Below are 25,393 nucleotides of genomic sequence, written 5' to 3' on the forward strand. Positions count from 1 at the left end.
TTTTGTTTGCTTTCTCTTCTCCTTAGAAAGTTACCTAAGTGAGGGCCAGTGCTGTGGCACAGTAGTTTAAGCCACTATTCCGTGTCCAGCACTGGCATTCCATGTAGGCAATGGTCCAAGCCCAGCTCCCTGCCAATGGTTTGGGAAAGCATTGAAGAGTGGCCCAAGTGCTTGGGGCCCTGCACCCACGGGAGACCTGGATGAAGCTCCCTGGTGGTTGTGGCCATTTGGGGAGTGAACCAGTAGATGGAATATTTCTCTCTGCCTCTCACTTCCCTTACCCCCTCTGTAACTCTGCCTTTTAAATAAGTGAATACATCTTTAGAAAGTGTTAACTCAGTGCAGACAAGGATGTTACTGCAACCAGTGATTGAAACAATGCCTGGCAGAAAATCAGCAGTTCAATGGATGTTTGTCAAAGTAATGAATCAAGGGCTGCAACAACAATGTGGAACTGTGCAGAAGTGAGTGAAGGCTTCAGAACAAGGAGGTGCCTTTCACTTCACTGGAACTCAGCTTAAGAAGTCACTTCTGTTTCAAAACTACACGATAAGGCCCAAGTATCATCTACAGGTTCCAGCACCTGGGAGAACTGGCGTCTGCCTGCTTCTTAGGAAGATGATCAGGAGCAAGAGGAAGCAAGAGGAAGCCTTCCTGAAGTCTGTTAGCGTGAAGGAGGTTAGGGAAGTACATTTCTGTGTGTTCAAGCTCTGCAATCCTTGTGCACACTGGCAGCACGGGGCCCAAGGAGATGCCATCTGCATCACTGGGGCTTCTTGGAGGATGTGAGTTGAAGGCTGGAGGAATGTTTTGCTATTTGGGTCCACCATGGTTTCCCGACCACTGAGTTCTTTTGTTTTATCCCTTCTGTATACTTCTCTTGTAGAGAATGACAGGGAGCAGTCCTTCCTGGCTAAAGGAAAAGAATACAGAATTTGAGATCACAATAGCTTGGGATTAAAACCCAGTCCGGGCCCGGCGGCGTGGCCTAGCGGCTAAAGTCCTCGCCTTGAAAGCCCCGGGATCTCATATGGACGCCGGTTCTAATCCCGGCAGCTCCACTTCCAATCCAGCTCCCTGCTTGTGGCCTGGGAAAGCAGTTGAGGACTGCCCAATGCATTGGGACCCTGTACCCGCATGGGAGACCCGGAAGAGGTTCCAGGTTCCCAGCTTCGGATTGGCGCGTACCAGCCCGTTGCGGCTCGCTTGGGGAGTGAATCATCGGATAGAAGATCTTCCTCTCTGTCTCTCCTCCTCTGTGTATATCTGGCTGTAATAAAATGAATAAATCTTAAAAAAAAAAAAAACAAAAAACCCAGTCCTATGATGGCCTGGCTGTCTGATCTCAAGAATAAATTTAAAAAAAAAAAGTAAAAAAAAAGAATATTCCGAATCTTTTGGAACTTGAGGTCAATCCATTGTCACAAGTCCTTGTAAAGAGATCAAGTATTGTGGGAGAAGCAAGCAGCACAACTCAGGCTGTTATTTTTATCATTTGTATCCTCAGCTATTCAACATTTCTGTCTTCCCTACTATCTGTTAGATCAGCTGCCATTTGTTATTTATGTACTCAACAAATACTTATTGAGCATCTTTTTTTTGTGCATGATAGTGTAAGTATTGGAATCTAAGGCCATTTTTATGTGTCAAGAAACTTGTCACCTGATAGCAATGAAAAATCAAAGCACACAAGGTAGAAATTCTGAAGGTGGTGAGGACATGTGAAACTTTCAACCAGTTTGCACCTGTTAAACACTTGGGTGTAGAGGTATTACATGCCTTGGTCTTCCCAGTCAATCTGGTCTTCCTGTCTCTTGTCTAGTTCTTATCCATTGAAAGTTCTCAACATGTTATGACCTCCTTAGTGACATGGAAACTGACTGAAAGTTCATGTGCTTGCCCTGAGTGTGTGCTTGCTTGCATGGTTTCAATTGAACAAGAAAATGTAAAAAAATAAAAAAATAAAGAAGAGGGGCACAGGAAGGTAGGAAAGCAAAAGAGAAAGAAGAGTAGAAGGGAAAGAAGAAATGGAGAAGGAAGAAGACGAAGAGGTAGCATTAGAAACAGGCACAACATTTGAGATCTAATACAGGTGAGCAGCATTTTCAGTTTACCTGTGTCTTCAGCACAGAATTGAGGCTGAGCATGTAGCTAAGCAATGGAGGTGGTAAAGAAGGGGTGGACAGAGCCCATGGCTAGGTACTGTTGGTCTTAGTCTTCTGTTGGGAGAGTACGCTGCTTACTCATAAAGACTCTAGTGTGAGGGGAAAAGGTACTCCATAGCAGAAAGAATGGTTTTCTAGGTTGGCCCCACGGGAAGAGAGGAGACAGCCACGGGCAAGAGTGATGTGTGGGAGAGGAAGAGCAGGTGGACTTGGCAGGTGGACGTGGAATGCCATTGGCCTTCCATAGTGTTGCAGGGAAGCTGCTGGTGGTTCTTGCCCATTGTGAGCAAGGGGTGTGTGTGGAGGGGCGGGGCGGGAAGGACTTGTGATCTCGGACTGTCCTTCTCTGACATTAGCCCATGATTCCTTCTTATTAGGCTCAGTAAAATGACCATGGTTTGTCAAAAATGATCCCACTTCCAGGGAAGTCAGTATTTACTGTGACACACAGGCATAAGAATGGGATGTGAATGAGGTAATGGGGCTTGTTAGGAACACCCAAAGGCCAAGGCCAGGGGCTGCAGTCAGATCCTTAAACAGAGTTCCTGTCTGCTGTAGACAGCATGTTGGTATCCTTCCAAAAGTCCAGCGTTCACACATGATCCTAGTGCAATGGTGTTAGGGAGTGGAGCTTTGGGGGCCTTACTGTAAGTAGGAAACCCATGTCCTTATCATGTCCTTGGTCACATTAGGACACAGAGTAAACATTGCCCTGTGTAGACTGGCCAACCCGCACTCCTCAGACACCAAATCCGGCCTGACCACACGTGCATATTGCTACTGTCCATAAGCCACCCGGGGTGCCAGACCAGGCCTGACACTGTTGCTTTTTTCAGTTTGTTTCCAGAATGAAGCAGGGTTTTCTTTTTGAAAAATCTGTTCATCTGTTGGAGCTGCAGCTTTGAGTTTTGGTGGAACCATTTCCTGACGTATTCATTGTGTATGTGCTGCCAGCGTGAGCATTCCCGTTGTAGTTAGTGTGATTTTATCGATCATATGTCCTGTGTGCAGAGGTTCTAAGCAGTGAGGACAAAGCCTTCCCTCAGGGATTCCCAGGTGACTTTCACTCACAGGGAGACAGTTGATTAAGGGACGTTGGTCCAGCAAGTGCAGGGAAGGGAACAAGGTATATGTGAATGCTCCCTGTGCACTGTGTCGCCTTGACCTATCATTTAGCTTTAATGGTCTTTGTCCTCTGCTCTATGAGTTGGGGCTCACCCAGCACCCAGGGACAGCCATGCTGCTTTGTTTTTAATGAATGGTCATCTGTAGTTGAAATAGTACTTTATGCTTCTGTGTTCTGTGCGTTGAACACCTCACTGCCTCATTAAAGTATTTCTAAACACACATGAGTGTGACACGAGGTGTTACTGGCTATCTTGTGATTGACAAGGTTATTGAGGAAGGTTACCTAGGTAATTCACCTGGGCATGGAAGGACACAGAGAAGAATTGCTGAATGGACTTCTGACCTCTCTTGTACACTTTCCCCACCTGTGTGATTTAAAAAAAAAAACTTTTATTATTGTTACTATTATTTTATGATACAGTTCCATAGGTTCTACTGTGTGGATTTTGTTAAGGACTTGAGTCTACTATGATATGACATTCTTTCCTTTTGTTCATTCAATTCCTCATTCTCCAATTTCTCTTTTTACCTTTATGCAGATGACTTCAGCAGTTCATAATGTCCCATTTTGATTCATCTATGATGCTTTTGGAACCAGTCTCCTTGCACAGCCGTTTGGGTTCTGCTCTTGGCGCCGTCACCTAGGTGACTGGTCACAGTCAGTGGTACAGTTCTGTATACTTTGTAGGATCCTCACTTGCACTTAGGGCCTGAAGGCCTGGCAAACCACTGTTAGACTTTTTACCTGTGTTGAACACTTCACCTTGCAGCGTCTCATGTGATGATGTAACCTCAGCTTCAACCCTCGCCTCCTTTTCAAAGACTCATGAGAAGCACAACACAGTTGGATCACCACACCCTTCTTTTCTAAGGTTTTGGCCTGCTTAGGACTTTCTTCCTCTTGTGGGATCTTGTTTTATAATGCTTAAAGGTTGGGTATGTGCTGTTCTGTTCCTTCCTCAGGGATGTTTTTGCTGGCTATGGAATGGTGTATTCAGTTCTTGTCTTCCAGTTCTTGACAGATGTTACAGCATTTTCTCTTGGTTTCCTTGGTTTCAAGTGAGAAGCCTTCTGTTGGTGGTGCTACGTGCCCCGGGCAGTGTGTCACTTTCCTGTAGACTCTCAGTTTGTGAGTCTTTGTCTTTATTGTCACAGGTTTCATCATGATGTGCTCTGGTGTGAATTTCTTTGTTTATGTTTGGGGATAAGAAGGATATGTAGCTTCTAGGGTCTCAGTATGTTTGGGAATTTTTCCTCTTTATTTATTTGGATCTTTGTTTAGTCCTGGGCTTGTTTTCCTCTGCTTTGCAGACTCCTCTGGTATGACACTCTGCACTTCGTTACTATCTCATGGGCCCCGAGCTTTGATCTCATGTCTTCCTGTTTTCTTGGTGTCGTTCACCCTGGGAGACTCTATCGGCCTGTTTTCTAGTTTGCTGATTCCTTGCTCTGTTGGTTTGCCTCCAGATTACAGCTGGGCTACCCTTGATATTCAATGTCAGGCCTGGCGTTTGTAGCTCCCGGCTATATCTTCTCTTTGCTGGGAGTTTTCTTTGTAATAGTGTTCATTGAAGCATTTCTGTGATTTCTGCTTTCAGCATACTTGTTGGGAAGTTTGAGTTATTTCTGTGTTGCACTCGGTTGATGGGATTCATTGTCATGGTTCTGGTCTTTGCTTCAAGGAGGGACTTGCAGTGATGGCATCGATACTTAGAGTGTTGTCCTATGCAAAAGACTTTTGAGTGTTCCATAGATGGTCATTTTATGTGGGTCTAGGAGGATGGCCCAGGTGGAGTTACATCTCCAGTTCTGCACTGGGCCTTGCTGATACCACTCTGACAAAATATCCAGTGCCACACAGAACTTCCCAACACATCAGCAACAGGGAAATTCTGGATTAGGAGAAGGAAGCCTAAGATAGGGAAATGCTGTAACATGCTCACTTCTACGTATTAGGAAGTGTAGACACTGGAAGTAAAGCTGGTGCTAGTGTCAGAGACACGGGTGGCTTCTTTCCTTCCTCCGGCTCTCTAGAGCTCTGCCTGCCACTCCCTCTGTGAGTTTCTGGGTATACCTCCAGCCCTGACTTCTCCTCTGAGCCTTACTGGCCACCGGCCTTTGGCTTCTGCAAGTGGCTGTCTTATAGGGGCCTTTACCCAGGCTGACACCCAGATCATCCTCCTGGAAACGGGGCCTGCTCCAGATGCTGCGGTTCCTCTGTCTGCTCACTCCCTGCCAGTGCCCTGGGGTGGCAGGCTCTGCAGTAGAACCGCTTCTATGCGCTCACGGAACCTTGCCGACATCTCTGGATGGTTGTGGGTTGCCTCATCACTGGTCCCTGTAACCAGTCCTTCTCAGTGTTACATCAGGGCTGGCCACTCCCCTGCAGGCAGACATGCCCTGGCCCCAGGGGTCTCTAAGCACAGCTTGAGCTCCTTGTTGGGGTCACTGCACAGGTCTTCCCGCTGCCTTTGTTAATGCCCCTTCCTCACCTTCCAGTGCCTTCCACTCCACCAATCCCTGCTTTGGCTCTGAGCCGTTTTCATCATCTCTCCCCTCCTCCAAGCTACTGTGCTTCTTGCTCCAATTACTTTTCCTTCCGTTGCTTTTCTAAGCTCAACCTGGGTATCCCCACTTCCAGGAAGCCTGCTCTGTCCTCCCAGGCATGGGCTAGGGTCTTGTCCCCTCTGCTAGAGCACTCTCCACTGGGAGGCGAAACAGTCTCCTTGCTTGTCTGCTTGCAAGTGGTAGCCTCTGTGTGACCTGCATTTGGGGCATGATTGGATCAGACTCAATGAAGTTCAACCCTCTTGTGTGGCCGCTGTCACCTGCAGGCTCTGTCAGGTGCATGATTCTCCTGTGAACAACCCATCGTGATAATGATGGCAGCAATGTGCTCATTTTTCTCAACTGTGTTACAGAATCTTCCAGAAGCCCCACAAGTAGGGGATATTGCTCCTCTTTTGTAGGCAAAGAAACCAATAATTGGAAAATAATAAAAGTAGATTGCCAGGGGCACTCTTTAAAGCCAGGTATATCCTGAGCATGTTAACTTGTAGTCACTCATTTAATGAAATTCAACAGACCTGTCAGAAGACTTGTTTCTTGTTGAATGATAGGACTGAGTTCCAGAGGAATTGCCACTGGAGCTTCTTTCTTTTAAACTGCACTCAGTGGAGTTCAAATAAAGCACGTGCCCTCGGCAGTGTACTGGGGCAGAAGCTAGCCAGTTTGCTCATCCTGTCTTTGACTCACATGCGCAGCACAGAAAGCTCAGCAGGGCCATGCCAGAGGCTTTGAGCTGGGCTCACACTCACAAGATGCAGTGTGGTGGTGTGGACACAGCCACCCCAGGCCTTGGCATCTGCTCAGATTCCTGCCCAGCGCACAGCACATCACCCCAGCAACTCAGCAGTGGTGCCTCATCTCCCCAGCGCTCGCCCTCAGTGGGCAGCAGCCAAACCCCGAGTCAGCTGGAGCTCGGACGGTGTCCAGGTCACTCATGGCATGTTGAATCCCGTTCTGTCTCTGAGTCGCTTTATGCTCAGTGTTTGGTTTGCCCCTTCCTTGGGGTCCCTGAACAAGGAATGCTGGTTGCAATGACAATGGGCCAGTGTCTGGAAGGAACTCAGCTCAGCAAGTTAATTGCTGGACTTCGGGGCACTAATGGCAGAGCTCTGCCTCCCAAGCACGGGGGTGCATCTTGCATCATGCCAGCTCAGCGGTTCACCCCTGGGAACGGTTCAGGGACAGGTGAGAGACGGGCATCATGGCACATTGTGCCTGATGGATGTCTCTGCACCAGGATCAGGGCTGCGTGCATTGCGGGGGTCTTTTCATGGCCCCTCCAACAGCTGGTTGCAGGAGCAGAGCTGATCTGCTGGTGGGCAGGAGTGACTGTGTGACTGGTCCATCCATTTCACCAGGAGCCGACCCCAGGGTCCCAGGGCTCCGTGAGGACCCCTCACTCAGTGTCCTTGGTGCTATGAATGCTGTGAAGTGCAGTCCCTTTGCTGCAGTCTCCTGTCAAGATAGAAGCAGAGAGAATACCTCACAGACCCCTCTTTGAAGCCAGCATGGCCCTGATATTACAACCAAAGACATTATGAAAAAAGAAAACATTATGTTTTCATGCACATAGATGTAAAAATCCTCGGTCAAATGTTAGCAGATTGGATCCCAGGATGCACTGTGATCAGGTGGGACTTGGTCCACACACAGAAGCCTGGCTCAGCAGTCTTCCTCATCAGTTAATGTAGCCCAGCATGACACAGGCTGGGGACTGCCGTTCTCCCCCTGTGGTGTCTTCTGGATGTTTTTCTTCCCTGGTAAGGCTTGTCCTCCCAGTGCTGAGAGCTGGGTGCTACACAGGTTGGGTTTTGACCTTGTCCATAGGTCAGAAGGCCGGGAGGGTTTGCAATTCAGATGTGAGCAGGCTGCATTCCTTCAGGAGTCTTCGGGGTGGTGGGGGATCCCTTGCTATGCCAACCAGCAGGTGCTGCCTGCTTTCCTCTGCTCCACCTTCAAAGTTGGCACTTGCAGGGAGCATTCACTCTTTCACCGCTGAGTGTGATGCCAGCGGTGGGTTTTTTATTCACAGCACCTATCACATTGGCGGAGCGCCCTCAGAGTCACAATGTACTGTGTGATTTTTTTTCATGACAGGTGTTGGATTTGCCAAAGGCTTTTTCTTTTAAGATTTTTAAACGTTTCATTTGAAAGGTAGTTTTTACAGAGAGAGAGGGGAAAAAGAGGGAGGGAGGAAGAGAGAGAGAGAGACAGACAGAGAGAGAGGTCTTCTATCCACTGGTTAACTCCCCAAATGGCTGCAATAGCTGGGGACGAGCCGATCGGAGGCTAGCAGCCAGAAGCCTCTTCTAGGTTTCCCACATGGGTGCAGAGTCCTTGGGCCACCTGCTGCTGCTTTCCCAAGCCACACACAGGGAGGTGGATCAGAGTGGAGCAGCTGGGACATGGGCCGGCACTGTGGGTGGAGGATTGCCTGCTATGCCACTGTGCCAGCACCAAATACTTTTCACTTATCAGTTAGGCTCAGTATGTGTTTTTTTTTCTCCCTTAGTTTAAAAAAAGTTTTATTAATACAACAAGAACAAATTTCATGCAGTTCATAGCTATAAATCTAAGAATATAATGAAACTTTGTCCTTCTCCCTTCCTTCTGAAGTATTTATAACATGTTTCCTTTACTTTATAACTCCCCTGAATAGAGAGTTCAACAAATAGAGTGCAAAGGCCACTATTCAGTATGAATATATACAAGCTGCAATCAAATCCCTAGCTGTCAACTATTCTCAGATTCATTAATATAATTGCCCTCTGTGTATCACCAATCAGAGAAAATATGATACTTGTATTTTCGAGTCTGGCTTAATGTCTCCAGTTGTATCCATCATATTATAGAAGACAGGCCCAGCGTGGTGGCCCAGTGGCTAAATCCTTGACTTTCAGGTGCCGGGATCCCACGTGGGCACTGTTTTGTGTCCTGGCTGCTCCTTTTCCTATCCAGCTCCCTGCTTGTGGCCTGAGAAATCAGCAAAGGATAGCCCAAAGCCTTGGGACCTTGCACCCGGTGGGAGACCCAGAAGAAGCTCCTGGCTTCTGGCTTCAGATCGGCTCAGCTCTGGTAGTTGCAGCCTCTTGGGGAGTGAGCCAGAGCACAGAGGGTCTTTTTCTCTGTATCTCCTTCTCTCTAAAAAAAAAAAAAAAAAAAAAAAAACTGCCTTTCCAATACAAATAAGTAAATCTTAAAGAAAAAAGGATTTCATTCTTTGTTGTGGCTGAGCAATGTTCCATCATGTATGTATGCCACATTTTCTTGATCCAAGCGTCAGGTGAATGGTCACAGAAGTACAAATGCACATGTCTCACATGCTGGTTTCATTTCCTTTGGGTAAATCCTCAGGGGTGTGACCCACCTCCCCGACCTTGATCCTGCATCCTGAGTCACCTTCTCACATTCCTGAGATAAATCTCACCTGCCTGTGGTGCCCAATGCTTTTAATGTGCTGTTAACTTGGGTTTCCTTGTCTTCAGTGGGGTACTTTTGAATCTGTATCCACACAGGATATTGATATGTGGTCTTCTCCCAAATACACAGATACAAACCATCTAATCACCCAGGCAATCTGGGAATTCTCCACCTCAGTCCCCTCCTTTCCAAGCGGAAACGACAGTGCTTGTTGCAGTGGCCACTTTCAGTCACATACCTGCCAGCTAGTGCCCTGCACATGTAGGTGGGAAGCATCCGGTATTTCATTGCTCACACAGTTCCATGGTATGTCTACATCCTTGTAACAAATGGTTCCCAGCGTCATTGATCCACACATCTGTTTATTAGGTGCCACCATGGGTTAGGGATTGTTTTGGTTGCTGGGCTGCAGACTGAGAAAGATGGGCAGGTCTGTGCTTTCAGGCCGCTTGGAAGGTAAGAGGGGTGAGCAGCCATTTCTGGCTTGCTGAGACGCTGCCCCTCCTTTGTCGGCCTTCTTCTCTCTGCCTCTGTTCATGATCGTGCCTTTCTTCATAGTCCTGTGGCAGTCTCTGGGTTTGCCGTCTAGGTTATTGTGCCCCAGGCACTCAGGGGGTGGCCTTCAGTGCCAGCCAGCCGTGCTTTGCCCCAAAGGTGGCAGGGACTAGGGTGTAGAACCCATGTCCTGAGAGGACCCCACTGCACCTGCCCTGTGGGAGAAGTGCCCTCAGTGCAGGCACAGGGACCGATACGTGCAGGGTGAGGTGATGCGTGATGCAGCCAGGACCTGGGCCAGACCCCATGGGCACTTACAAAAGTTCCAGGCACAAAGGAGGGGCAGGATTGGTTCCAGGCATCAGTAATCCATCAGTGTGATGCAGAAGCACCAGAGGGGGAAAGCAGGTTTGAAGAGTGATGGCTGCCTGACGAAAGCCCACCTCTGCAGAGGGAAAGGAGAGGGCACTGTGTCAGCAGAATCCTGGCTGTGGCTGGAGCCTGAGCGCACTGAGGGGAGCCGGTTAGCAATGTGCTGCAACATGGAGTGCAGGGCTGTGGCTCTCCGACAGGTGCTGTGTTCAGTGCCGTGGTATACATTGGCCTTTGTACCTGGGGTAGCTGCGTTTGAAGGCTTGCGGACTTCCCAGCAGCCTCTCCCCAAGCTTGGCCCTTTTGGAGTTGGTTTACAGGAGCTGTAGGGACTTCTATGCTTGATGTAGACTGAGGGCAGTCACTCCATGGAGTGCTGTGGCTGTTACTAACAGAGTTTGTGATCCCTGCCCACCACTTCTAAGCAAGTGACCAGGGCTCAGGTCAGTCTGTATGATGGACATGGTCATAGGCAGTTGTAGACCTGGTCAAAACGAAACAGACTCAAGCCCCTGAGGCCTGATTGGAGAAGGGCATCCCAGGAGCGGAGGCAACGCCAGCATGGAGTGCTGGACCCTCGTGTGTTGGGAGTGACCATGCTTGCTGAGGGGAGCAGGCAGCCCCATGCAGCTCACAACTTCGTGTGTGTGTGTGCCTTGCTCTCCTTGGGCAGTGTGTGTGGTGTGGGAGAGAGGAAGGACCCCAGAGACTGCTGAACCTGTGCTGGGCATCAGGCTCAAAACAGGTGATACTTTTCACAGCTAATCCAGGTTTGTTTTTTTAATTGTTGGAGGCCATCATCAGTGAAAAGCTGAACTATCAACATTATTCATAATACGAGACTCACACATGCCTACACGCACACACGTGCTCATATATACACATACTCACACATGCCCCTACATGCCCACACACATGCCCCCACACAGTGCTCATACATACACACACTGCCACATGCCCGCACACATGCCCGCACACAGTGCTCATACATACACACACTCCCACATGCCCGCACATGCTCAGATACCTGTGACCTTCCTTGCTTCTGCACATCCTCTCCCGGCTCTGGTCCTTGGCCACTGCGCGTGCAGAGGACAGTAACTCAGGACGTACTGTCATCCTCCTCTGCATTCTTTCATTGATTGCTGCGAATGCCTGGATCAGAGCAGCACTTTGTATTCAGCAGGGGATTAGAACGGCGCCATGGCAGGATTTTACACAGGAACCTCCAGCACCACGACCCTCTGAGTCCTCTCTGAAGCTCTGTGCTCTCCTTTGGGGCCCAGCCTGTCCAGTGTGCCTCTGCACGCTGGGTGGCTGGAGGTACAACTGGGAGAGACCTCGAGGGGCCTGCAGTTCTGGGCCTCACTCTTTAGGATTCCACATAGCTGAGGAATATTGGCAGCTGCCCGGAGGCTGGGTGCTGGGACCAGGCCCCCCACTCTGTGGCCCCCAGCTGAAGAGCCTGCTTCACACAGGTGTCTTTCTCCACACAGGAAATGTGCCAGTAGACAAGAACCCTGTCTCTTCTTGGCCGAGAGATGTCTGCTTGCAAGACCAGGAGTGCCACGGGCAGCCTCCGGGGGAATGCTGTGACCTACCTCCTCGGGTTGCTGCTACTGTGGAGTGGGGACAGCGGCTGCCAGGCCCAGCGAGCAGGTGGGCATCAGACTGCCATGCTGGTACCTGGTGTAAGTGACGGGAGGCAGGGGAACCAGCGAACAAGCAGGGAGAGTACCTGTTGCTGTACGTGGGGTGGAAAATGCCGTCCATTGTATAGATGGGGTAGAGAAGCCTGGTGAAGTACTGAGACTTTCACCCTGGTCTCAGCAGCAAACGAGTTCGTATTGCAGCGCTCCCTCACAATGCTTCTTTGCCGAAGCCTCCCAAGAAAGTCACCGCCGTGCACCTCTCGTCTGAGACATGAGCAGCGTAGCGACCTCCTGCGTCCCATGAGCCAACCCCAGACAACAGTTGATTGCCAAGTGCAAAGGCTCCAGCCACACCTTCTATGTGCACTTGTCTCATGGAGTAAGAGGAGGTGGGCCCAAGGTGGGCTCCTGCCGGCAGTGGTATGGCCCTGGCCTGCAGCGGAGTCCCTCTCTGCACAGCACACACCTACCGGCCAGTCTCCTCTAGCCTCCAGGAGAAACTGTGCAGGGAGCTCCAAAGGTTCCCCTGGGGAGGCCAGCTGCACCATTCTGCAGCCTTGAAGAGATTGGCTGTGGATTACAACCTACAGGTTAGGCCCTGCCTGGCCCTCATAGCAGTTACCCCACCCAGGCTCGGGCAGCATTGTTCTGAGCAAACACACCCCAAGCTCTCATCCCATCAGGGACAGGCTGTGCGGAGTTGTTACTCAGCTCCTAGTGCACCTGTCATGGCTTGGCTTCTGCAAATGAGAGGGAAAGGCAGGAATGCCACGATCAAGGGCAGCATTGGCTCGGGCTGGATGGGGAAACGAGTGTGTATGCATGTGCAAATGTGAGCGGGGAGATGGTTTGGCTTTTTTTCTTTTGTATCTAATTCATCGCTAATATAAATCAGAAAATACAAAATAACCCAACTCACTCCCAGCTCTGCTTGTCAGAGAGAAACCATGCTTCCACCTGCAGTTGCTCTCGGGCCTGCATACAAAATTGCACACAAAGACAGGCAAACACAGGTGTTCATTCCAGCAATTCTGCCTTTTGAGGGAACCTGAAAAGACTGTGGAATCAAAAGTTAATTTTGGTGCAAATGATGTTGAAATTCACACATCAGTTGTTCCTAACGTACATTTTCCAAGAAGTTTCTGAAAGTCTTTTATATATGGATTTCAGATTTTTTTTTGCACCAAAATAATGTTTTAGCCTCACTTTTCATGACCTTTTGGAAGTACCCTCATGGTCTGCAGAATGTTTGGAGTACAGCTATTCACGTGCAGCAGAGTGGCTGCATGTTGGTAAGTAAACATTTCCTTTTGAAATAAAATATGGTCTGAAAGGCAGAATTACAGAGATAGAATGAGAGAGAGAATATATCTTTCATCTCCTGGTTCACTCCAGAAATGGCTGCCATGTGGGGGTCATGATGAGGCCAAACCAAACCAGGAGCTTGGAATTTCCACCCATCTGGTCTCCCACATGGGCAGCAGGGCCACAGACACCAGGGCCATCTTCCACTGCATTCCCTGACACATTAGCAGGGAACTGGTTTGGAAGTAGAACAGTATGGGATGCCAGCATTGCAAGTGGAGTCTTAATGCACTGTGCTACAATGCCAGTCTCATATAAGAATTTCTTATAACTGTCGCTATCATAGCTGCCTGGGTTCGTAATGACTGTTACTTAGGAGATTCTATATGGGTGACCATGCAGGCTCCCTCCAGACTTGTTGGTTGTGCTACTGTGAACTCCCTAATGTGCTCACCAGAGTGTTTTTCTGGGGGAAAATCCTATTTTTGAGGAGATTGGGAGATGAGAAAATATCTTCCTTTATGAGGCTTTCATGACCTTAAGAATGTATCTGTCAAATGTCATGACCATTTGAAAAGCAAACATTCTCAAATTCTCATATGGCTACCATCAGTCCTTTAGTCTTTGCTTTTTCTTGGCAGGGTGATGGGATATAATGTTTTAGCAAAGTCTTGCAAATCATTTTCTTTTCTTGTTTTTTTTTTTTTTTTCTCTTAAATGCAGTTTATCTCAGAAACCAAGTGGGAGACCTGTATGGAAGTCCTGGCTGCTGCCTTGGGGCTAGCCCAGATCTGGCCGTTTGAGAGTGAGCCAGTTGATGGATTCTCTCTTTCTCCTTCTCTCTCCTGACTCCCTCGCTCCCTTTCGGACTCTCTCTCCCATTTTTTCCCATCACTGTGCCTTTCAAACAAACAGAATAGTTCTTTAAAAATGATAAAATTACGAAGCCACTCTTTAACAACGGCTGTAAAATAGAGACTACCACACCAGAGTTGTTTGTTTGTTTGTTTGTTTGTTTGTTTTTTAAATTGTGGTGTGTGTTGCCAGTTGGTCCTTACAGCAACTCTGGGAAAAACTCATTCTGGCTGCCATGTGGTAGCTGGGAACCCTTCCTGCAGGACTTCAGCCAGAGAGGGGCAGGGTAGACAGGAACTTGGTCAGGTCGGTGGGACCCCAGCCAGTGCACCCTTTGCACCCACCCACGCACCCTCCCTCTCGCCCTGCAGGCTGCAAGAGTGTCCACTATGATCTGGTTTTCCTCTTGGACACCTCCTCCAGCGTGGGCAAGGAAGACTTTGAGAAGGTCGGGCAGTGGATAGCCAACCTGGTGGACACCTTCGAGGTGGGCCCTGAGCGCACCCGCGTGGGCGTGGTGCAGTACAGCGCCAGGCCCACCGTCGCCTTTGAGCTGGGTCGCTTCAGCTCGCGCGAGGAGGTGAAGGCGGCGGCGCGACGCATAGTCTACCACGGGGGCAATACCAACACGGGCGACGCGCTGCGCTTCATCACGGCCCACAGCTTCTCGCCACAGGCCGGCGGCCGCCCTGGGAACCGTGCCTTCAAGCAAGTGGCCATCCTGTTGACGGATGGCCGCAGCCAGGATCTGGTGCGTGAGGCGGCGGCAGCGGCGCACGCTGCGGGCATACGCATCTTTGCAGTGGGCGTGGGCGAGGCGCTGAGAGAAGAGCTGCAGGAGATCGCCTCAGAGCCCACGTCTGCGCATGTCTTCCATGTGTCCGACTTCGACGCCATCGACAAGATCCGGGGCAAGCTGCGGCGCCGCCTGTGTGAGAGTGAGTGCGCGCTCCCGGTGTGCATGCCCGGGCTCTGTCCCTTCCCTGGCAGTGGCGGAGAGGGGCGGTGCTCCCGGACACACAGGCAGCAGGTGCAGAGGGGCGCAGAACCGGTCCTCCCTTCATACCTAATGCACCGCTGGGAGTAAACAGTGTAACAACACTCCTCCCCGCACATACACACTCGCACACATACACACTCGCACACATTCACAAACACATCCTGTTACCTAGGAACTTTGCCTGCCTTGTCGTGTCCAGGGTTAGAGGGCTGGGTTCTCTGCTCCACTCACCCTCCACGCATCCTGGGAACATTGAAGTGGGCCAGTGTGGATGAAGCCCTCACTGCAGCAGGTGGTAGGATGGGAGACAGGTCCTTCTCCTCTCCCAAGGGATTTCCACGAGGGCAGGCAGGAAGAGGGGCGTCTGAGGCTCTTGTGAACTGTGGCTCAACTCCAGAGTCAGCCACACAGCCGGGACTCATCCCAGATGACAGGCACTCCTGACCTTGTGCCCTGAGAGATCTCCGTGGTCAAGAATGTGTCTGGAGTCTGTCAGTGTGGCGGGGGAGGATGTGGGGTGTGGTTGGGCAGCGGCCAGGTGGAGAGCCCATGGCTCTGGCTGGGGACCCAGAAGCCTGACCTCCAGCATCCTTCCGGCTCATCCTGAGAACAGGTAGGGGGACAGCCTGTCTCCTGCTCTCACCTCTGCCTGCTTCTTGGGGTGGCAGTGTGTTCACAGTGGATGCTGAGTACTTCCTGGGAGCGGCAGGGCTGTGCTCAGGGCTGTGCTTTGGGCTGGCAGGGCTGGCAGTGCTGGGGGCAGAGTCTTGGTCTATTATGCTGATGTCTGCAACACACTTAGCATCCCTGCTGTTGAGTGTGTGGGCTTCACCTGGGCCAGCAGTGGGGATGGGTGGGAGGGGCGGCACAGCGGTGGGGCCGCTGAGTGTGATGTAGCAGGGCAGGTGGGCCCGGTCCCAGGGTATGCAGCTGGCTGGCTGGCTGGACCATTTCCTGAGCTGGGAAGGCTCCTGTGTATGTTACTCACGCTTTGACTCTTCTCTCTGTTGGCTTATTTAATCTCCATTTCTGTATTCCACTGTGAAGCACTGGGGAGTCTGCATTTTACATGACCTTCTGTTGATTGGTTTGTGGGGGTGGGAGGTGAGTCAGGGCTGGAAATGTGAATCAAAGCACCATAGTGTCCTAGACCAAGTTCTCATATTTGGTGACACTGAAGATGTGGGTGCCGCTCAGAGAGAAGATGAGTGGTTCATGCTGTGCAGGGGACTTAGGGGTGACACCACGTGCTTGCCATCTGGGATTATGGGGCGTGTGGCAACGTATATGTGTGTCAGGGTCTCCGCAGAGCAGGATCTTATGTGCTTGGGTGAAGACATTCAGGAGTCTTCTACAGGGATATGACATATCCTGGTATGTGTCAGGTCTGTGTGTGGATGAAATGCGGACAGCCAGAGAAAAATGGAGACCCCTTTCAGTTCACCCAACTGTGTTTGGGGAGGGACGAGGCCTTGGTAATTGGTCCCATTTTACAGAGGCAAAAATCGCAGCCAGAAGGCCAAGTAAGTGTTTCTTGCAGGGTTGGCCGTGGCTGTAACACAGTGACATCATCTAACTCCCACCACAACCACGTACGTGAAAGTTGCTCTCCTGTTTGTAGAAAAGAGCTCTGGACGTTGGGATCCTGCGGGGTGTGGCTGCAGGGCCTAGGCCCCCAGCAGTGGCCAGGATTGTTAGGAGTTGGCTGGGGCAGGGGAGTGACTTGGACGAGAAAACCCAGCAGAGCTGGGTGGGCTGCAGGTGGGTCTAAATGCACAGAAACCTGAAGAGCTAAGCACAGGGCTAGCGCTCACCAGAGATGAGGGTGCGGCAGTGACTCGGGGACAGAGACACCTCCGGGGCTGGGGACCCAGGAGTTCTCACCCAACGCACTGACAGTCTGCCCTCCTGTCGGGCCAGTCCCAACATTCACCTAGGCTGACTCTGCTTCTGGGCGCAGGAAAGCGTCACTGAGAAAGGTGATGATAACTCCAAGAGGTCAAGTCCCTGGGGCATGCTGCAGTAATAGAACATCTGGGCTGGGATTGCATGTAGAGCTTCAGCCTCCTCCCTCTGGCTGCTTCAGAATGCAGCTGGCAGTTTTGAGCCAGTTGCCTGTTGCCTGCAGGTTTTAGCACATTATGTAATTTCCTGGAATCAGTTTTCCTGCCTTTAAATCAACATCATTCCCCTTCCCCAGTGGGGCAGTGCTGGGAATAGTGCACACAGAGTATCTGGTGCTGTAAGCAGTACACAGCAGACAAGAGGCAGTGTCCGCCTCCTGCCCCCTGCTCCCCTCCCACTCCTTCTGCTTCAGGGCTGATGCTGGTGACGAGGTTGCCAAATTCATGCCATGTGGCTATGCCACTGAAGGACGTCTGGAGCGAGTGTGCAGGACATGAAGGATCGGGGTCTGGGGTCTCCTTTGTGTGTGTGGTCCTGGCCATCTGCGGCTGTTATCTGCGCTCATGCATCTCTACTCCAGGAAGCTTTTGTTCATCTCTCCACTGAGAGGTGCGTATGAGTCCACCACAGTGGCCTGCTGCCTAGGTCGTGGTTACAAATGGGGTGACTTGGCATCACTCATTTATTATTTTTTTCTGACTTTCTAACTCTACACACACATCAGTGTGTGCAGCAGCCTGTGTACCCTGAGTTTTCCTGGTTCATTATTGGGTCACCTGTGTTTAGAGACCCCAAGTTGCTCCCCCCAAGGCAGCTTAGCTGGCCAGCAGCAGCGTAGGGGAGGGGACATTCACCTGCTGTGTTTGAGCCCGGCGTCTGGGTTCCTGTGGTTAGTTGGGTTATTTGAGAGGCATCTTTATGTCCATGTTTCATGGAAGTATCAGCACACTCCTGTGTTTCCTGGCCCTCCCTATTTCAGGGCGGGATGGCTCTGAGGCACCAAGGGTTACACGGCCTCTCTCCAGGCTTCTGCTCCTGACTGCCGGTTTCTTCACAAGCTCTGCTGGAATCCTGCTGGACAGCAAGTTGTTCAGTTGTACCAGCTGCCTGTGGACACTTGAGGAGACCATTAGTCCCATTTCCCAAGGGGGAGAGAGCATCCTCACACTTCTGAGTGCAGTTACAACATTCATAGTGACGGCTGGTGGCATTAAACAGGCCATGGGCATCAGCCACCCTGGCCTCCTCTCTCGGTGGACTCCCTTCAGTTTTGCTGTGGCTCCGGGGGCACCCAGGGTCCTCCCAGCCTCGGCACTCCTGGGAAGCTGATCCATGCCACAGCATCAATGCCTGCTTCTCTGCGGCCTCACAGAGGTCGCCGAGGGACTCCATCTCAGCCTCAGCTTCCGGCGTGGTGTGGGGTGGAGGCTGTGGCCAGGGCCCAGCCTCAGAGTTGGCTGTAATTAAGAGCCTTCTCCAGCCTGGGCTATGTGGTGGCCACAGGACAGCCTTTATATAGCTTATCGGGTCACTGTAAGTGGGTCTGTGGAATGTCAGTTGGCTGCAGCCGGGAAGGCCTCCGCCCACTGCTATTTTTGGGGAGTGCAGTGGTGGTCCTTGCCCTCCCCCATCCCCACGGGCAGGACGCGGTCTTCTGAGACTGGCCTTGTAGCTCCTGGACTCAGGCTGAGCTGCTCATCTGGGTTGGGAGAAGAAGGATTCTCCCCATGTGTCTTCCTGTTGGTGTGCTAGCGGCTGGCCAACCACCTGTTCTTATGAGACCCCGGATGACTGGGACTCTATTGGCCAACATGGTGGGAGTTGGAGGGGATAGAGAGACCTCCTGTATGCCAGGATGGAGTTGTGTCTGCATCTCCCTGGCAGGTGTCAGCATTCAGATCCCTGCTCTGCACAGTGGCTGTTGTGTGGACCCTCCTGTGAGCGTGGACCCTCTGAGTCTTCAGGACCAGGAAGTGATACTCCATCCTGTCTGTAAACATGCTGAAGGCCCTGGGCTGCCTGGCCCTGCTCCTCATTCTTTTGTGGGCAGCACACTCTTCCCTATGACCCAGCAGTCAGTTTCACTTATAAGTTCTGATGCACTTTTTCTTCTCTGGGTGCAAACACTCAAGTTGACTAAGACATTTATGTGTAACAGCTCATGACAGTGGATATGTTTAAGGTCTCCTCCTCCTGTGTGTATTGGAGCTGGTTTTCACTGCAGATTTATGGAGCCCTGCCACCTTTCTGGAATTGTTCTGAGGCCCGAGGCCTATAGATGTGGCCTTGAGACTTTGGCACTATTTTTAGGATGATGCCTCCTAGAAATGAAAGGAAATGATGGTACAAACCAGGGCATGGGCAAGGTGATTCCCTCCAGTGGAGGTAAAGCAGGTGGTGTTTGTGCATTTTGGATCGGGATATTTGGAGGAGAGGAAACTCCCACTGAGCTTGTCATGGTGACAAACGAGAGGTGCTGCAGGTCGAGCACAGACAGGACCTGTGGTGGGAGTGGACGTGCCGCTAGTGGACAGTAGCAAATGGTCCCCAGGCGAGTCTGCATCTGCAGGAGGCAGGACTGAGGGTGGGCTATGAGGCTGAGCTGCTGTGCACAGAGCTAGAGGGAGCTGGGGCTGCCTGAGTCCTCCCTCCCTGAGGTGGAGCCCCTCGGGGCCTCGGACAGCCATGCCCCTGTAGATGCAAACAGGAAGTGGCCTACAACTGCTGACAGGTCTGGGTAAGGGTGTGAAGGAGGGGGCTTCTTCTGAGCTTCTGTGTCTCCTTGAACAAGACTGTCCTGAGCTCATCAGAGACCATTCTGTGATGTTGCAAGCCTGGCCCTGTATCTTTTGCAACCCCAGGCCAGGAGGTACCCCAGGCCCTGTACCTCTGCCAGCCACTAGGGAGACTCCTTGGGAAACTCAGGACACACACACTTGATGTATATGCCTCATACACGTACCCAGCATTCACTTCATATGCAACACGCAACACATCAATCGTCTACCTCACACACATATCCAACATGTACTTCACATACAATCCAACATTCACCATATATCCAACACACATGCCTCTAATGGACACTTCACAAACACAGCTGTGCATACAGTGTATCACACATACGCATACTCAGCACACACCTTACACACACAACAGACATCTCACAAATACACTGTTTCTATTTGAACATATGCATCCCATGCAAATATCATATACACCACAAACAACACATACAAACCAACAACATTCCACACATGCTAACATAGATACACATTTAACAAACACTTACATGATACACAAGCTGTATGCTACACCTCCAACATTTATCAACGTATATAGTCATGTAGAGGAATGCACTGTGCACACATAACACATATAGAAACCTCAAATCCACATTCCACATGTAGCATACACACTCATGCTTGCTTATATACCATGCATACCACACATCTGACATACATATCATGGTCACACCTCACACACATATACCACACACACACGCTGACCACATGGCAAAGACAAAAACCATGCAGATACCACAGTGTGCACCAATACCGCACACAACATGCACACCCAGGTACATAAACACCACACATCACACAGACTTTGCACATACATGCTCACACGTGTGCACTTCTGGGCACATGCATGTGACCACTGAATGACCCCCCAGCTGTTCCTTCTGGGTGGATCCCAAGGCCAGGGCGGCATCAGCAGTACCATGCCAGCTGTGGGTTTGAGCTGCCACGTCTATGTCTGTGGCTTGGCCCTTGACCACATCAGACTCAAGGCGCAGCTCCATGCCAGGTCCTGCCCCTCACGTAAAGGTCAGTCGGAGTTTCTCTTGGGAAAACTTGTTATGATCGACGTGGCCCCCTAGGTACTAGTAATTGGGTTATTTAATTCTGAGTGTCTTCCAGGAAATGTTATTAGAACATTATTTAAAGTGGTGTTTTCACTGAGGAACACCCATCATTTATGTTTCATTAATTTTAATCTGTATGTTTTGGGGAAGCAAAATGAGCCTCCCAACTTTGCCCAGCCAAGATTCCAACCTTGGGATGACCTTGAGACTGTCTGATGCAGGCCCTGGATGGCTCTTGTCTGAAATCTTTTCATCCCTGCATTAAAACCAGTGGGATGGGCAACCTGACAGGCTGTGCCACCATTTGCATCCCTTTAACCTCAGACAGGTGCTCCCCATCTCACTGTTGTCAGGAGGGTGTGCCATCATTTCTTCAGCGACTCCAGAATTGGGAGTGCTGTTTTGATTTTGCTCCTGCTTCTGGCTGATATCAACAGTGCAGAAAGAAGCTTTCTTGGGATGAGTTCTTTACGGACCTGTGGGTTGGACCTTGCAGGTGCATTTTCACTCTGTGTGCATGCTCAGGGTCCCTGTCCGACACAGGCAGTGGATGACGTTGGGTCAGCCACAGTAGCTGGAGTCAGGTGACCTGACTAGCCCCAGACTATGCTCATTTCTCTTTCTGGGGTGCATGCCAGTTTCAGCATCCCTTTCTACCAGGGCCCTCCATCTGCCTGATCAAGGATGTGGGCATCTGGGAACTCAGCCCTAGGCAAGTGGTTGGTATATGAGTGACCTGGCTGTTGTCGCTGTGTGTATGTACACAGTTGAGTAAGGGTGTGTGTCTGTGAATATGAGATGCTTCATGAGGTTCTTTTGAAGTTAAGTTTATTTTTGAATCTTTGACCCCAAAGGCTCTTTGAAAAGTTCATGGAATATGTCTATTATGAAAACTTGCATGGATCCAAAAATTATTAGCAGCAAAGTAAACTTTTCTTTGGATTCTGTTTTTCATATGCTGTTTGAAGTATCCTCATTGGTATGTTGGTGACTATGTACCTGTAACCAGAAGTTTGAAAATATTAGATATGTTTTGCTTAGGATAGTGGTTCTCATCTTGTCTTCTTAATTGCTGATATCTTCATCATAGGAAACTACAAAAGATGCTTTTTTCCATCATTGCTTTCTTCTCTGAAATTGTCGAGCTGTGCGTGTACTATATCTGTTTATGCTGTTGGCTGTGGTTGAGTTCTGCAAGGCCCCAAGCCATCATGACAGCATGATCCCTACCCGACCCATATTCAACCGTTGGAGAGGTTACCACCCACCCTCCACTCCCACCCCATGAGCCCATGGCCCAGGTGGCAGGGGAGGAGCTCAGCAGAACACAGGGTGCCCAGGGGGTAGGGTCCTTTCTCACCGCAAAACTTGTGCTTTCAAAACCAGAGCTCAACAGGTATACTCAGGTCTAACAGCATCAGCCCAGCCTGGCGTCCACACTGGTTTTGACAAATTGCTCTTGTACACTTAAGTTTAGACTGAAATGAACACCATGATCGGCTGACCGACTTTCTGCAGTGTCTCCGTGTGTCTGGCGTGGGCTCCCCTGAAGCTGGGCTCCTGGCTAGAACTCATCTCCCGTGAGCTCTTGTCATGTGGCATCATGCCGCTGCTCTGATGTTCAGGTGGTCCAACTCTGCCACCTGCCATGTGGCAAGTACAACCAGTGGCCTCACTCCTCAGGGCTTTGTTTTCCTCATGGTGAATGGAAATGATGGTTACAACTAAGGTGGATAACTGATAATGATTTCTATATGTTTTATGGCATATTTTTATCTTATGTAAAAAAGAGGGTGCTGAATTTCCCAAGTCATGTGATGGCTCTGAGCTGCGTAGACAGCAGGTGAGCCCAGCAGAATCTGTGTGTTTGTCCACTGTGACTTCTGTAGGGGGAGCTGGGCTAGTGCAGGAAGGGCTGCCTTAACTGAAGGCAGTGAATGGCAGAGGACAGCCTACAGGCCACATCTGGCCAGACACCAAGTTTTGCAAATGAAGTTTAATGGGAAATCCTGCTTATTGGCGTGTGTGCCTAGGGCCTGTGGCTGCTTTTCCAGTGGACCTCGAAGGGGCTTTGGGCTCAGATGTCAGCCCGTGCTCCCTTTTCCACTGCCTTGTCCCGGGGCCTTATACCAGCCCTGTCACTCAGTTGCTGTGCCGTCCGTCTCATCCACCGGAGTCATGTACACACAAGCTTCCAGCTTGAGGTCTGATTGTGAATTTCACAAGGTTGTTTTAGTTTTGAGTTGATAAAGGGATAATCCATAATCACCACAACTAAATTGATACTTGCAGAAAATATATATACGTACACAGAGACAACCTATAAATACGTATCTATATATAAATGTGCATCTGTGTAATTAGATTCCCAGAGAAATACAGCAGTCCTGAGCATCTCTCATGTCCTATTTCAGCCATGCCCTAGTTGAACTTGTCTTACACTTGTCGGGGGGGCAGCGGGGATGTGGGGTTACACCATATCTCGGGGCTTTCCAAGATGTGGCTGATTGATGGCAGTGCTTCTAGTACAAACTCACATTTCTGGGAAAGCTGAGCAAAAACAATTTTCAAAGCTGTGTGTTGTGGGTGCCATTGTCAAGTGCGTCTATCTTATCTTTGTTCTTCAGACTGCACTCTGGCTTCTTTCCGTCTGTGGTGTATGCAGATCTGTGTATACATGCACATGTGGTCGGACGGCCCAGGCAAGACACGTGGATGCTCAGATACTCAGGCATGCAGACACCCACACAGACGTTCACCGCACAGGCCCATCCACACACACACACAGCCGTACACATGTGCCAACTCTACCCACACACATACTCAGATGCACACGCATGTGTACGCCCCTTGCTGACCCCGAGAAAAACTGTGTCCACATTTCAGATGCCCGTCTGCTCTGCTGTTCAGGAAGGCCAATCAGTCATTTGTGTTTGGCATTGTAACAGATCTGTAGATGGAGTGTCCGCTTGTTACTATGACAGACTCTGATGTACGTCATCCTAACCCCTGGATTTGTACATGGAGGGCAAGGGGGATGGCGGCAAGGGGGTGCTCACTGGGATTGCCTCAGGCAGCTGAAAGCACAGGATGCCGTGTGGGGTGCAACCTGGCCCCTTAGCACCTGCTCCCCCTGTGTATTTCCTACTGCACACATCTTCAGTGCTGGATCTCAAGTTAAGGAACAGAAAAACTTCCTGCTTAGGCTCAGTGTAGGCTGAAACAAAGACCCCCAAGGGCTGAGGAAGGTGCATAAGACCTGAATACAGAGTGGACAGGCTGTGCTCACTTCGGCAGCACGTATGCTAAAATCAGAGTGGACAGGCTGGGTGCGCTTGGCTAAGCCATGCTGTATATCTGATGTGACCCTGACCCACGAGAGAACACATGAGTCCAGCCTGCCAGGTGCATCAATGTTCCTGGGTCCCAGACTAGGTTTATAAGGTATTTTGCCTCCATCGCTGGGCAAGGATGCCCCTATGTGTCTTTTGGAGAAAGGGAACATGGGAAAATTTTAGGTAAAAGTGATGGCTTGCAGTGATGGTTAGGGTACCTGGCTGGAAATAAGGGAGGGATCGTGAAAAGCCATGGGCTCCTGCTAGAGCCAGTGTTAGGGAGCTCTGTGAGGACACAGTCAGGGAAGGGCAGGTGGAGAAGACTTGACATAAAAGAACTGCTGGCCCCATCCAGGACCTGCAGTGGCTGTGCCTGGAACTTCCTGAGTGGTGAAGCATGGACAAAGGCCAGTGTCCTTGTGGCCTTGTGGCTGCGAGAAAAAGTTGAAACTTTACTCTGAGCTGACTGACAAGCACTGGAACCTGTTGTGTTTTGTGTTCAACCTCACAGGCAGGGATGGAAAGCAGCAAAGCAGACCTCTGCTGAGTGCCGTGCCTCTACTGAGCTTTCTGTGAACTGAGTGTTCTCTTCCGCCCCATGGAGGAGCAGAAGCAAGAACAGGCTCTGACCCATTCACGCTTCGACCTCCAGTCTTGGGTGGGCAACAGTGGCAATGAGGGGCTAGGATGAGGACAGCAGTGGCCACAATGGAAGGCCAGGTCCAGAGGGTCAGGGAACATGGCTGTGTCTGCTGCTTTGTGATGAGGTGCAAGCCACAGCAGTCACAGCGAGGCAAGGTATGGCAGCAGACACAAAGCCAGGCTCAGTGAGGCAGCAGCTGTGCTAGATAAAAGCAGTGCCAGGTAAAAGCAGTGCCCCCCTGGAGAGGCGAGCTGGGCAGGAGAGGGCTACAGAACCCACTTGCCAGCCCTCTCCTGCGACTGCCTGGTTAATGACCCCAAGAGAGAGCTAACTCTGTTGCAGTTCCAGCTGGGCTACCTGGTCTCTTTGTGCAGGCATGTGGAAAGCCAGAGCCTTGCCGCACCTCTCCTCTCATCGTTGCTCTCTTCATTGTCCTGCAGCTCTTGCCTAGCCTTCCTCTGGATGCTGTGTTCCTCCCCATCCCTTCAGATCTCAGTGGAAACATCCCCAACCCTCCAGCCTTGCCTCACAGCTCCTACTTGGTACCATCATGCACTTCTGGGGGACAGAGTGTGGAGACAGAGCTGGATCAGGAGACTGACATGAAGTGTTGAAGTTGGTCTGGTCTGAGGGCTTCCTCTTGGAAGCCTTCAGAGATTTTCTGCACATGGCTTGTCCAAAC

At 50.5% G+C, this 25,393-nt stretch overlaps 1 protein-coding gene across 1 annotated transcript in view; it reads left to right on the forward strand.

The window, feature by feature from the left end:
• Positions 1-25,393, forward strand: part of COL22A1 (collagen type XXII alpha 1 chain) — a 200,587-nt gene that overhangs the window by 6,488 nt on the left and 168,706 nt on the right. The window contains exons 2-3 of the mRNA XM_058668448.1: positions 11,645-11,807; positions 14,332-14,898. Coding sequence (XP_058524431.1) covers positions 11,690-11,807; positions 14,332-14,898 — 685 coding nt within the window. The 5' untranslated portion in view covers positions 11,645-11,689. The remainder of the gene's footprint in view (positions 1-11,644; positions 11,808-14,331; positions 14,899-25,393) is intronic.

The sequence above is a fragment of the Ochotona princeps genome, chromosome 9 (genome assembly GCF_030435755.1).
Source record: "Ochotona princeps isolate mOchPri1 chromosome 9, mOchPri1.hap1, whole genome shotgun sequence".
Lineage (NCBI taxonomy): Eukaryota > Metazoa > Chordata > Mammalia > Lagomorpha > Ochotonidae > Ochotona > Ochotona princeps.